The sequence below is a fragment of the Sinohyriopsis cumingii genome, chromosome 11, assembly GCF_028554795.1.
Source record: "Sinohyriopsis cumingii isolate HCF-2022 chromosome 11, ASM2855479v2, whole genome shotgun sequence".
Classification (NCBI taxonomy): domain Eukaryota; kingdom Metazoa; phylum Mollusca; class Bivalvia; order Unionida; family Unionidae; genus Sinohyriopsis; species Sinohyriopsis cumingii.
In genome coordinates this window covers 7,632,686-7,647,494 of record NC_142971.1, presented here as the reverse complement: position 1 = coordinate 7,647,494, position 14,809 = coordinate 7,632,686, and the positions used below count along the sequence as shown (strand labels likewise).

General features: G+C 35.5%; 1 protein-coding gene across 2 annotated transcripts in view; it reads left to right on the top strand.

The window, feature by feature from the left end:
- The first annotated feature begins 2,879 nt into the window (after positions 1-2,879).
- The window catches only part of LOC149787574 (transmembrane protein 168-like), a 29,306-nt gene continuing 17,376 nt past the window's right edge, over positions 2,880-14,809 (top strand). The window contains exons 1-3 of one of the 2 annotated variants that reach the window (XM_089973736.1): positions 2,880-3,063; positions 9,546-10,887; positions 11,900-11,929. In XM_089973736.1, the coding sequence (XP_089829862.1) occupies positions 9,593-10,887; positions 11,900-11,929 (1,325 nt within the window). In that variant the 5' untranslated portion in view covers positions 2,880-3,063; positions 9,546-9,592. The remainder of the gene's footprint in view (positions 3,064-9,545; positions 10,888-11,899; positions 11,930-14,809) is intronic. The other variant, XM_089973737.1, reaches the window with a different exon arrangement.

Sequence of the window (14,809 nt, the reverse complement as noted above, 5' to 3'; positions counted from 1 at the left end):
CCAGGATTATCCAACTATGGAGGCATACTGCATCATACTGACGGAGGTGGGTAGACGAACTGAGCGGTTGCCTCGGGCGCCAGAGGTCTTGGGGCGCCATAACAGCTGATAAAAAATAAATTGCAGGAAAATCGTTAGTGGGGCCATCATCGTCGCCCCGGGCGCCATTTACCCTTAGTATGCCACTGGAGGTATGATCAGTTGGGCAAAATTTGGGCAAAACTTCAGTAACTTCAGTAATATCGGGACTTACAGCTCATTTAACTGAATTTGCACTTAAAACTAACAACTAATAATAACTTCCTTCAGAAAACACAATTTCTGTTTATTATAATCCACATTGGTTAGTCTTGACAATCAAGTACAATTACCAAAACCCGAACATCTACTCACCAATCCCCACAATTACTAACCAATACCCACGCATCTTCTGGCCAGCACCTAAACATACTCAGTTGCATGATGTAAAAGAAGGCGGGTGAACTAGGAGTGACACACCTATAAACAAAACTAAAGTTTCCGTATCGCCTTTTAACTACTAACCTTGTTACTCTAACAATCTTCACAACCCTACTCCAGCAGTGAGGTTTAAGGAGAGACAAAAATAGGAATATACACACACTACACACACAAACATATTTATATATTATCGCACACAAGGATAGGAGTGCTCACGCATACACAGGCATAATACCACCCCTGAAAATCTTATGAATGTTAACGGACACTATACCAAACATACGTATGTACTATCAGACATGGAATGAAAGAAAAGATAAGATTAAGAGAGAGATTTTCAAAGTCTTGTTAAACAACTATACTTTGCTATTTACACCTCTCTTCATCAACAGCATATATCTAACGGTAACATTTCACTCAGCGTATTGAATCTAGAACTATAAAAACATTTGCAACACAAAGTGAACCAAACTGAGATTAAATATTTTGCAATACACTTTCTGCCAATGTTTATCAAGCGACAGTGGGGTAGTAGGTCTGTGAGCATATTTATTATAGTGTGGCAAAACGAAAACAGTGTAATCTGTTTGTATGTTTTTAATGTATCTCAAAACTAAAACTTTAACCTCACGCATCTGTATTGTGTGATAGTCTATCGGTATATTTGTGTATCTGTGTAATCACTCCTACTCTTTCCTCTTATTTAACTCCGTGTGTTGTACCGTTTAAGTATGTCTGTGTATGTGTGAACACTCCTATCCTTGGGTGTGATAGTATATAAATATGTTTGTATGCATATTGTGTATATATTTCTACCGGTTTCTTTCCTGATAATATTTCACTACTAGTGTCTGTTGGGATTAAAGAGGAGTCAAAGGGTGAAATTTGTTTGTATTTACAACATACACAGTGAAGAGAATGTTGGAATACATCTAGACTACGGTCATGTTCTTTGGCTGAAATTTCTTTACATGATGTAATTTTTGAAATATTGCATAATCTAAGCACACATCTGATCAAAATGGCTGCCCCATGTCCTCGAAAAATCAACCTGAACTGATCCAAAGCAAAATAACTTTAGCAGGTACCAAAATAATGAAAACGATTTTTGCCTGAGCAGACAATACAAACTTCTGAAAGTGCAATGAATGAATTACAAAATATGTGAAAGTTAAAACGTTATCAGCTCGTTTATTTACAATTTACCTTTGATGTCCTGGAAGTGAAAATGACCAGGTGGAGCTATCACTATATTTTTTTAAAAATATTTTTTTTATAGGTGCACATCTGAAAGCCACGATGTATGCTCTATAAATCCAAATTATAACCATTAATCTTACACTAAAATAAAGGGAATTAAAGGTTCTTATAACAATACCAAAGTTTTACAAGGTATTTTTTTATATTTATAAATAACTACGATAACCAGTGAGGAAAACATCGGAAATTCTTTTTCTTTAAAAATAAATCCTCATGCAAAGTACGAAAACTGTTGAGGCCACCATGTGTGTATTAGTTTTGTTTATAAGGATATGGTAAGGAAGTTATAATGGCATTTGTGTAGTAACGAGATTTAAATTTTGTTTTAAGTGGTTTCGCTTTCATTTCATTACCACTTATTTTAATTCCTACTCTTTGCGCGAGCAGGTGTAGGTTCTGGCCATTATATTAATGGGTGCTGGTCTCTCAAACGGCGTGTTGGTTATTATGAGTGTTTGTTAGTAAATGAGCGGGTGTTGATCGCTCAAACGACGTGTTGGTTAGTAAGTGTTGGAGTTTGTCCTCGGAGTGCCGCATTAATGTTAATACTATGGACCTTTTAATAATACGTTTTCTCTTATACCCAGAGTACCATTTTTGAAACCATTCCCATGACGATCGGATACATACGGACTAATGTTAAATTCCCCTTGTTCTCAGAGTGCCATAGTTAATGTTAACCTACGGACATTTTAACATAGAACTCCCCTTGAACCAAGAGTGCCATTTTTGAAACCATGCCCATGACCATCAGATGTATATGAACTAATGTTTAAAAAAAACTTCTACCCATAGTGTAACATTTATGATAAATCGATGGATATTTTAACATGAATTCCTCTCGTACCCATGAGTCATCATTCCAAGATGGCGACCTATTGTCATTTCTCTATTATCCAGAATGTCGTTGGATGAAATATAATTAAACTAACTTATCTCATTTTAATGATGCTGATTTCCAGATCTGCTTTTATTTCGTGTACCACTTTTTGTTGTTGTCGTTGGTGCAGTTTCTGCTACTTTTTTGCAGAGACCATATTTGTAACCAGCACTTGAGTTTCACGAGGATAAGAAGAATATCTCTTCCGTTTTGCGTTAGTGAATATAAACAGATTAGTTCGGAACTCCTTCGTTAATGTTCGTGTATTTGCCCGAGTACGGGGGTATCCCGGGGTATGACGTAATTGTTGGAATTTCCTCGCCGGCCATGTTGAAGCATGAATGAAATATCAACGGTTGTTAGGTATATCTTCGATGACTCAAAAATCAATAAAGATGAACACGTGGAAGATACGAAGATAACAGAAAGATATGCAGTTTTAACTGTTAAACATTTTTTACATGGTATGTATTCCTGCATGAACACATACGAGACTCGAGAAATCGGTTTGTGAAAAACATATAAAGGCTGTGAATCATTCAGTGAACGTGGTCTTCTCAGTCTTGCGCTGGTGCATAATTTCAAACATATAAGTATTTGGCCAAAACAGGATAGGGCCTGCATTCATGTGGATGATTGGGTAGGGGACTCAACGTGTTTACCGAAGGACAGTCCGAATCACAAGGGCTCGTATCCTTGCTTACAATTTACCTGCCATGCATGTACTATATAGTAGTTATTATATAGTACATGTATGACAGGTAAATTGTAAGCAAGGATACGAGCCCTTGTCGTCCAGATCACATGGTGAGCTCCCTACCATACGTCAACTATTAGACCAGCAAGTAGATCTCAGTTTTTTCTTCTTCTGATGACATTACTGGTAGCGAATAATGTCAGAAAAAAGTGGAGATCTACTTGTTGGTCTACGTCAGTGATTGATTCCCTGTCAAAGCCCAAATCTTTGTTTTGTGATCACTACTTGTTGCCTCCCCCTAGTATAGTAAAAGTCGTACAGGTTATGTATGCGTTCAGCATCGATTATTTCAGTAATTGGTGTCAGGTTTTAGAATTTGATTCAGCATATCTTTAAATGGCATTTATTCACTTGGATCTTCATACATCCATATTCCTTTGGAAGGTTATTATTTACATGCCTTGAGAAGTACATATGGCAAAAGCAGTGTTAAAGCATTTGAACATTTTTGGATGAGGTCAATCTACAGGTGTGATCCAGAACAATCTGGATTGATTGTCATGTGCTGTAATGTCACAATGAAATTTCTTCTAAAAGTTCATTTAATTTTATAGTTTAACCAAAGCCTATTCCTTCTTGCCCTGCACTTTAATTATCATCATGAAATGTCCAGAGAAAAATTATTGATCAACATGGACCTATACAATGGTGCCAGGTACCTAAAAAGGCCAAGAAAAGGAGACTTTGGATTTAATAATAACTTTTGTTTTGTACTACAAATTTTTGTCCAACACAGCTCTTTCATGGTGACATTTAGTCGGGTTTATACAGAATCATACCTCTTCATTGACCTTCTCCAGAAATGTCCATGTACTTTAACATTGATCTTATCTAATATATATCTTGTGGCATTTTTATCTTGACCTTTTAAAGAATATTTTTGGACAGAGAGCCAAATGAACTCAGTTATCAATATGTGCTATCAGATTCTCCAGAATGACATCCACTGTTGAAATAGTCTGTACTGAAGGCCTATTGACCTTCTCCAGAATGACATCCACTGTTGAAATAGTCTGTACTGAAGGCCTATCGACTTTCTCCAGAATGACATCCACTGTTGAAATAGTCTGTACTGTAGGCCTATTGACCTTCTCCAGAATGACATCCACTGTTGAAATAGTCTGTACTGAAGGCCTATCGACTTTCTCCAAAATGATATCCACTGTTGAAATAGTCTGTACTGAAGGCCTATCGACTTTCTCCAGAATGATATCCACTGTTGAAATAGTCTGTACTGAAGGCCTATTGACCTTCTCCAGAATGACATCCACTGTTGAAATAGTCTGTACTGAAGGCCTATCGACTTTCTCCAAAATGATATCCACTGTTGAAATAGTCTGTACTGAAGGCCTATTGACCTTCTCCAGAATGACATCCACTGTTGAAATAGTCTGTACTGAAGGCCTATCGACTTTCTCCAAAATGATATCCACTGTTGAAATAGTCTGTACTGAAGGCCTATTGACCTTCTCCAGAATGACATCCACTGTTGAAATAGTCTGTACTGTAGGCCTATCGACTTTCTCCAAAATGATATCCACTGTTGAAATAGTCTGTACTGAAGGCCTATTGACCTTCTCCAGAATGACATTCACTGTTGAAATAGTCTGTACTGAAGGCCTATCGACTTTCTCCAGAATGATATCCACTGTTAAATAGTCTGTACTGAAGGCCTACATCAGACTTGTGCTTTAGATGATGACATAAAGGAGTGCAGTGATCAATAGAGAAGAAAGTACCAGGAATGCTGGGAAAAAATGCTTATGAATAGCTGAAGAATGACCCAGGAATGGGTGTGTTTTGTGGACTTTCTGCACTAAGAGAAATCCAAAAGTGTGTGGGTACATATCTTTCATAAGTCATCCCTGAAATCACACTAATGAATATCCTTAACTCATCAGATATAAAATCAAGATATGCATCATTGTGTGGCATGCTGCTGGACAAAGGAATGGAAATTCAGATGCAAGGTATTATGGATCTTCACCTGCCACCAAAAACTAATATGATCTTTCCTTGAGTCATGTCTGTGACATACAGTTGTTATTGGTTTGAGTTGATGTTAATGAATAATGAATGTTAAATTAGAAATTGAATTAACTTCCATTTGATTTTTTGCATGATAAGTGAAATTTCGGCAGGATTATGATGTTTCTTTGGGTTGAAAAAAAAGAAATCTAATTTCATGCCCAGCATAAGGGGTTAAGTGAGAAAATACATAGAAATAAAATCATTATTCTTCAGGTATCCATCAATGCAGTTTCTCCCACTCATTATAAACTATAATAACTAAATAATACAAGAGCATCCACAGCACTGTTGAAATGAGTAATGCCATTCAGGTAGAATTGATCTTGACTTTCTCAGGTTTATGACATCTTCACTGGACATGTTTTTATTTCTTCCACTTTCTTTCACATCGGCCATCGGCAAATGTAGGGTTAAATATTTTTAATATTCTTTACCAAACATTGTATGTGTGTAAGTTTGAGGAGGATATGTAAGATATATGATAGTCTCAGATTAAATTCCCTTTGTCTTGGGGAGGTTTCAGTGTGGAAAAAAACCCTTTCCCACCTTGACTTTTTTACATTTAGTTATTCTCAGTTCCATGGATTCCAAGGTCTTTGTTTTGAAAATAGTGGACACATCCCTGTTTATTTATTTGGAACATATTTGCAACAGCGCTGAAAGAAGAATAATTTTCATAAGTCTTAAACTATGGTCTTTCAATATGCATCTAAAACATCACAGGCAAAGGCATTTTCACTTTCATAACAGAAGAAGGTGAAGTTTAGATTTTTAAGTGACTTGGTTGTTCACTTGACCTGGTTGCATGACCCCTGCATGTCGGCTGCAATAAATTGGGAATGGAGTCATTCTATTTAGATTATTGCTTGAGCATCCCTTAAACTGCACAAGGAATTTTATTTTTTAATAGTTATTTAATATTATCCAAAAATCAGAATATCCTTTGTTTTGATTCAATTTTGGTGTTGTAGAGTTCATTTCACTTCTTTTTAGTTAATTTTGAGGCCTAAAAATTGTGGTAGTCCAAGGTCTGTGTCAATCAGTCTTTACTGTGGACCTGTTGTATATTACAAGCAGTAGCTTGTTGAATCTTTAATATTTCCTTGGGATGCAGAACAGACCTGATGTACTTGCTGTATGTCGTAAGAGGTGAATAATGAATGCAGCCATTTGTCCTGGAATGATCTTGTGATGGTGTTGCAGCCAAGAAGGCCTTGGACTTTTCAAAAAGATTGCAGTTTATATCAAATATTGGATTTTGCATTTTTATCACATTATGACATCTGTCTGTCTGTATGTGTTTCCTATTTAAATTTATACACTAATTTACTGTAGCTTGAATTTAAGATAAGGAGGAAACCTATTGGTTTCAGGGTCAAAGGTGGTTGAGGCTCAAAGTCACCGCTATAAAGTGGTTGCTATACAAGATTGGTTCTGCATAACAGACTTAGACTTAACTTTGTGGATGGCTTGCACATGGAACATTGAACAAGCCTTTAGATTTTTGGATCAAAAGTTCAAAGATCAAGGTCACTGCAACTAAAGAACAATGGTTTCTGCACAGAATTTTCATTTATATATAGAGGTGATGCTGATCGTTCAATGGTCTTTGTCGGTCACAAGCTAGCAAAAGGGTCAGTTGCTTTGGCATTTGATCAAGGCCATTATAAAATCGATGATATAACAGGTTGCAGACCAGTACAATAATCATCCTGATAATCTGATAGTCACATAGAGATGGTATTTTGCCAACCCTTGGACCAATTAGAGAAGGGCAGTTTTACATTTATTGGTGCACATCCTGAAGGACTTGGAGCCATGAAATTTTATGCATGTACATTATGTTGAACTAGTTGGTCCTTAATCAAAATGGTGTACATTCAACAGGGCCACTGCACGATGAAAATCTAGTTATGATTATTCTTTATGTCAACATGGGGTTTTTATTACAAGACTTCTTATGATGATCAGTTGGTCCTAAATGAAAATGGTGCCACTCTTACATCCAATTTGGCCACCATGAATGGAAATTCATGTTACCATGGGGGTTTTTTTTCTTCCAGAAAACTTGATATGATATCTAGCTGGCCCTAAATGAAAATGTTGCCACTTGTACAGCCACATTTGTAAAGGTAATGAACTCAAATTACAATTACTATAAAAATTGTAGTAGTTGATTACAATTACAGTTACTCTGTCACACTGAAATCATCATTTAAATTTTTTTTTTTGTTTTAATCCGGGTAATTAGAGTACAATTACATTACACTTCTGTTCAGTCTTTCACAACTCACAGTTTTCATTGGTGAATTCAGTATGCCACAACTCAGTTTTCATTGGTTAATTCAGTCTGTAACAACTGACAGTTCTCATTGGTTAATTCAGTCTGTCACAACTGACAGTTCTCATTGGTTAATTCAGTCTGTCACAACTGACAGTTCTCACTGGTTAATTCGCTTTTTGCACAGCACAATACTCATCACACTAAGAGTTCAATGAAATACATTTTATACAACATTTTGAAACCAATTTCAGAAAATTTGTAAAGTTCTTTTTTTAACTCTGTTGTTGTTGTAATGGGGTTTAATGCCATTTTTCACCACAAGATATGCTATACATGGTGGCCAGTATTAATGGTGGAGGAAGAACCGGAGAAAGAACCCGGGAAAACCCGAGAAAGAACCACCGACCCAGGAGAAACTACCGGTTTTATATCTGTTATTCTCAGTTATTATAATTGTACTGTTGTAAGCTGCTAATTGTAACTCATGACAATCAGTAATTGTAATTTACAAGTAGTTAATACTTTGCATTACTTTTCCAGAATTTTGAATCAATTACAGTTACTGATTACTTTTTTAAAAATAGAAATTGATTAAATTTACAATTTTGTATTTCAGGTAATCAATTACATAATTTATTACTTTAATAATTTATTAGTGTACAACACTGGACAACCATTATGGCCACTGTCTTCAAAATCTTATTATTTTCCTATCCCCAGCCAGTACGTCATTTGGATTCTATTATTTGTACATCATATTACATTCAAAGAGGGTCAGGGAGATTTCAAAATCCATACAGCAGCAAGGAAAAGAATCTGATAGTCATGCTAATTCATTTGCCCTGCGACTTATGCATTTTAATATACAATACAAGCTTTCAGACTTTCATTTGTTTTTTCCTTTTTGGGGGTCAGTAATAAGTATTTGTTTTTAATAACTATTCTTAGAAAGAATGAAGATATCTTGTAAAAGTTCACTGTTCTACATAAATTCAACATATTTTGTGGCCCATACCCAGCATTCTTGTAGCACCTAGGGGTGGCCCATACCCAGCATTCTTGTAGCCCCTAGGGTTGATTTACACATTCCTTGCATCATATATAAAACTATGAAATAACAAAAGAGCTTATATGGGCAAGAAAATATCTTTCTCTGCCAGTGTTTGAGGAGGAATGGGGAAATCAGACCTGTAGGGAATAATTGAGATTTATGCAAGTGACTTGGCAAACCTCATATCTAGTACATATGTTGTAACCTTGGGTTAGAATTTGCCTGCTTACTCTCACACCTAGAGAATATTCTTTTAGCCACATCACAGGCTAACAGAATATTCTGTTAGCCACATCACAGGCTAACAATGGGACAAAACTTAAATTTATAGTTGATGAGAAACACTAATAAAAGTTTGGTGTGTCTTGTTTCTTGCCTTTTTATATTGTAAGTAAAACACAAAATGCATAAGAAGTTCAGGGCACACAGTAACACTGAAGATGAAGTTGGTACACAGTTATACTATAAATTTGTTTGTTTTCAAGTAGAATTACTTTGAAAATTTTTTGATTTATTTGTTTCATTATCTTAATTCATTAGATTCCTCCTACTGACAGGCAATGTATATACTCTCTTATAAGATGAATCCAACTGCAAACTGCACAGACCCAGATCTACCATTGCATAATGTGCTGGCAGATCTGGGTCTTCAGTTCGTTAGGAATGATCAGTAGAACAAGCAAAATAGACCCTGATCTGGAGGTGCATTATGCTATGGCACATTAGGATCTTTGTTGTTTGGAGTTTGACTCCACGTATAAGCAGGTATATATAGTATGTCAAAATGTATGCATAATTACTTTTACCTGTCTATCTATTTCAGATAAAGGCTTGATTATACAATTGCCAGTCACCATGCATTGAGGCCTGATGTTATTCCAACTATCAAGGATCCTCTCAACCCTCCATTACATTTTGGACCGTTCTTTGCTTTTCATTACGCACAGAAATATGAAGATCAAAGATATTCAGATCCAATTTACTATTGTGTACCTGGGGTACTTGTCCAGTGTGATACTTACTGTTGCCCTTGGGCTAGGGCTTTATATTGTATGGATGTCAACTCAGGAGAATGTCATTTTGGCCATTGCTTTCCTTGGACTTGTCGTGTTTGTGACCTCCTGTGCTTTGCGGTATTACTTCAACTTTGAGGGTATTGGCAGGGCATTATTGCACATCTGGTTGGGATGCATTCTGGGTGTTATTACATTCATGGAACAGGAATTACAGAAGTATGAGTCGCTTCAGGAGGTGATGAACATTCTACTGATAAGCAGCATTTGCTTCAGCTGGTTGTGGAATCTTGTGGAAAGGTTGCTACATCTGAAAAAATTTGAACCCACAATTTTCTCCAGCAATGAGAGTCTGGAAAGCCTGGGTTTTATAATAGCTAGTCTTGTAACTGGTGTGGAAGCAATTTCAATTACATTGTTAGTCATTGCCTTTGTTTTCACTCTAGTTTCAATTAGACTAAAATCAGTATTAGGTCTGGTTTGCTTAGTCATCTTATCTCTCATCACTGCCCTTACATTTTTCACCAATCTCCCTTTCACTTTGAATATGTACTGCCTGGCATGTTTCAGTGGACGTCATGCATTCGAGCCAGTCATTGATCTTTATTTTAATAATCTGTCGACACTTGAGAGATGGCAAGCTTTTTTCCAAAAATCAAAGTTTATAAGACATGCTGTGATTATTTGTATGTTTCTTGTGAATTTAGCAACTGGGGCTATTATTGGGCGGTTATCAGCTAATCATAAGGAATGGTTTGTTGTAGTACCTATTTACATCGTATTTGCAATAATTTGGCTGTGTCTTCATCTTGTATACTTCTTAACCACATGGAAACTGATGAGCAAGGTAACAGAGTGTAATATGACATATAACGGTATTTCTGATGAAAGGAGGAGCATGAATAGAATCATGGCTTCTAAAGGTGTGCGTCACTTCAGCCTTGTGTCTCAAAGAATAATCTGTCTTTCATTGGCCTCAACAATAATTCTGGCAGGAATCGGCTGGGAGACTCGGACTACATACAGCCTGAGCCTCATTCTGATTGTGCTTCCACTGGAGTGTGTAACCCTGAGTCTCTTTTGGGAGCTTGGAGACTTCCTGGGAGGGACCTGTATTGGATATGCTCTTATCACTCCAGTTCTTGGAAAAAGGTAAGCTTAAAATCATTCCGTAGTGCCCACTAGATATGACCTGCCACATTGTAAACTCTTTCAAGTAAAACCCATAATCCCCTTTGGTCCTGTGATGGAATGGCCTGAGATGACTGTTAATTATGTAGTGTTTGGCCCATGCTTCACCAGACAATATGCGTTTACATAAAATATTAATAAGTTACGCTGGGTAAGTGTTATGATGAAATGTCTTGTGAAAGTAACATATTAAAGTATCATATAATAATACAGAAGAAATCATCTGTGTAATTTGTGTTTTGAAATGGAAGCTTCTCCTTTGTTGTTTTGCTAAGTTTATTAATGGGAATACAAGAAAATATTCCACCATGAGATGGTCAGTTTTAAATCTAGATGCTACAAATGTAAGATTATTAATAAAAAGGATCTGTTTTTGCATGTAATGAGGTCATTCAGAGCAGCATGGAACTTGAGTTTAGACTATAACCTAGCAAGAAATATATATGTTGCTTGGAAAAGTGCATGAACCTTGGCCTTGTTAAACATTCTAGAACAGGGACACAAGTTGAGGACATTCTTAAAGTCCACTCATTCTAACTATCAAAAGTAAAGACTCAACATTTCAGATTGAGTGCTTGGGTGTGAGTTTTATTCTTCTGAGGTCAGTCAACCCCATAGTCATGATCCTGTTTGAGCACAAGGTTAATTTTGTGCTCAGTTTAGTGCTCAAGACTTCTACCTCAGATCTTAGAGAGAGCTCTACAGTTTTATATTGTACAGTGAGAAGCTACAGTACATCTGATTGAGAGTCCAATGCACATTGAGAGAAAAGAGTTTGTGTTTATGATACACACTTCTGTCATTCTTGCAATTTAATAGTCTTCAATCTGCATATATCATTAGCCAGTAAATTGAACTTCATTGATTATCATCAGAATCAAGTTTCTGAGAGAATAAATCCATTTGCATGTACTTCATGATTTATTGTATTTCTTGTTACTACTAATCCAAGTCTTTGTCCCTATCTCCATAGTTCTACTGCATGGCAAGGAAATGGGGAGGTGTAAGTATCATACAAGGGAGGCAACTTTTGTATGCTAGTGAAATTGGAAATCAATGAGTTGTCTTGCATTATATCTAGTAGTTACTCACTGCATGCACTGCAAGCCAGCATCATGTACACTTCTGAATTTGGCTGGTTTGTAAACAAAACAGATCAAGATTTGCCATCTCATGTTTTACGATCAGATCATTGTAGCGAAGTAGCACCAACAATTAGCCACTATGATTATAGTGACAGCAGATTTTATATCTAAAATGGCAGCAGTGTATGATCATTTTGAAAGTGAAAACAAAAAATGTCAATTAATCAGATTGAACTGTAAACAAAATAATTATTATAGTGACAGTAGATTGTATACATAAGATGGCAGCAGTGTATGATCATTTTGAAAGTGAAAACAAAAAATGTCAATTAATCAGATTGAACTGTAAACAAAATAATTATCATAGTGACAGTAGATTGTATACATAAGATGGCAGCAGTGTATGATCATTTTGAAAGTGAAAACAAAAAATGTCAATTAATCAGATTGAACTGTAAACAAAATAATTATTATAGTGACAGTAGATTGTATACATAAGATGGCAGCAGTGTATGATCATTTTGAAAGTGAAAACAAAAAATGTCAATTATTCAGATTGAAATGAAAACAAAATAATTTATCTACACATTAAGTAACAACCATATATCATTGCTTATAAGTTGGGTCCTTTTGCTAGCTTCATAAACCCAGATCTATTGTTGCATAATGCACTAGCAGATCTTTGTATGCAGTTTGTTAACAACAATCAGTAGAATCAGACAACACTATGTAACAGGAGAATTGATTTACATTGTTTGCAATTGGACCTGATGCATAAATGAACATATATGGTAGTTCCCTGGACTGAAAGTCTAAATAAATGAGAGTGAAATGGCAGCCACCTGATCTGCAGTTTCTGTTAAAAATGTACTAGTTATTTATTGGAAGGGATTGGAAAATCATAAATGCCAGATTAATGATGTAAATAGTTTGCAACATGTAATTTGGCTGAAATCACATCAAGACTGAGACTTTTTGTCCTGAAGGAATTCAGACTTCTGAAGGAATTCAGACTCCTGAAGGAATTCAGACTTCTGAAGTTCTTATACTGATACAAAAAAATTGCAGTTGTAATCCTGGTCTGATGCAAACAAATTCAGGTAATGTACAACTGGAACCTGATGAAGAGAATGATTTTTAATAAACAACCGAGAGAATAATTGACATTCTCGTATATCTTTAACATTTGTTGTACTCTTTGTTGTTGTTTTGTTTTTATAAATCAAAAATTCAACTTCATATATGTGCAGTATTTATTAAATAACAGAGACCCACATAGGAAATTGAATGAGGTCCATACAGATCAGGGTAACAGAGACCCACATAGAAAATTGAATGAGGTCCATACAGATCAGGGTAACAGAGACCCACATAGAAAATTGAATGAGGTCCATACTTATCAGGGTAACAGAGACCCACATAGGAAATTGATGGAGGTCCATATAGATCAGGGTAACAGAGACCCACATAGGAAATTGAATGAGGTCCATATGGATCAAGGCAACAGAGACCCACATAGGAAATTGAATGAGGTCCATATGGATCAGGGTAACAGAGACCCACATTTTAGAAAAAGTTAATTGCAATGCTGTTTTAGGCAGTGTAGCAGTTGTTGCATGAAATAGAGAAAAACGTGATTATTAATTGAAGTCTCAGAAACAAGAAAATGAATCACAAACATTGGTAGATGTTTGGATGGAAAACACAGATGTATATACAGTACTGAGTTGACTTCATACTAGGAACCATGGTTCTGATTCATGCTCTTCAAAGCAAAATAAGACATTTAAGCACCTTATGGCCTTTTTGTGCTGAGAAGCCATTAAATGCAATTAGCTAACAGAAACACATAATTTCTTAAAGAAATTAAGATGCGTTATTGATAGAAATAAAATGCATACTGTTTTTGTTGCCATGAAGATAAAGAAAAAAACACCAGCAACATGGCAGAACCATTCCTTTGATGCCTTCACCAGTATGTGATATAAAAATGTAAGCATAAATGGAATTGATTTCTTGAGAATTTATGATGGAATTTTTCCAATAAATTACTTTGAAGGTGAAAAATTTCATTTTTTAACATAAAGATTATGTTTTGGTTTATGTCCCAATGATGGTCACAAAATATTAATGTTATGTCTATATTTAGTTTAAAGTATATAATATATTCATTAGTGAATTTATACTTAAGAAACGATTTGTAAATTCAGGTATGTTGGCCAACATGCCACTGCCAAAACAAATCTACCACACAAATATTTTCCAGTACCGATCCCAGAAGCCAAACTGACATTTGGTCAACATACTAATCTTTAAAATACAAACCCAACAAGAATGCATGATATTTCATTTTGGGATCAAATTTTACTCTTAAAATGAATTTAAAAAGACTTGAAAACTTCACAAAATTGTATTATTCATTTTGACCAAAATCGACATTAGCTCTATAATTACATACTGTTAAACCTGCCCTGAGAGACTACTTTTTGTAAGACCACCTGTCATTTAGGACTAGCTTAATTAATAATGCCCCATTCTAGTTGTTATATTGTGAAATAGTTCAAGAAAACTCTTTTGTAACAGATTGTCTTGAGAGACTACTTGCGTTGGGAAGACAGCTTTTACTGTAATATGTGTGTTCATAGTGACATCATGATATCAGAGAGTAAAATTATGTCATCCAATGAAACTGATATGGAACAAAGTCATACATAATAATTACTAATGTGTATATATTTTGAACAGGGTTATATCTATATATATAGTACATTTTTGACAAGTGAAAATATAAATTAACC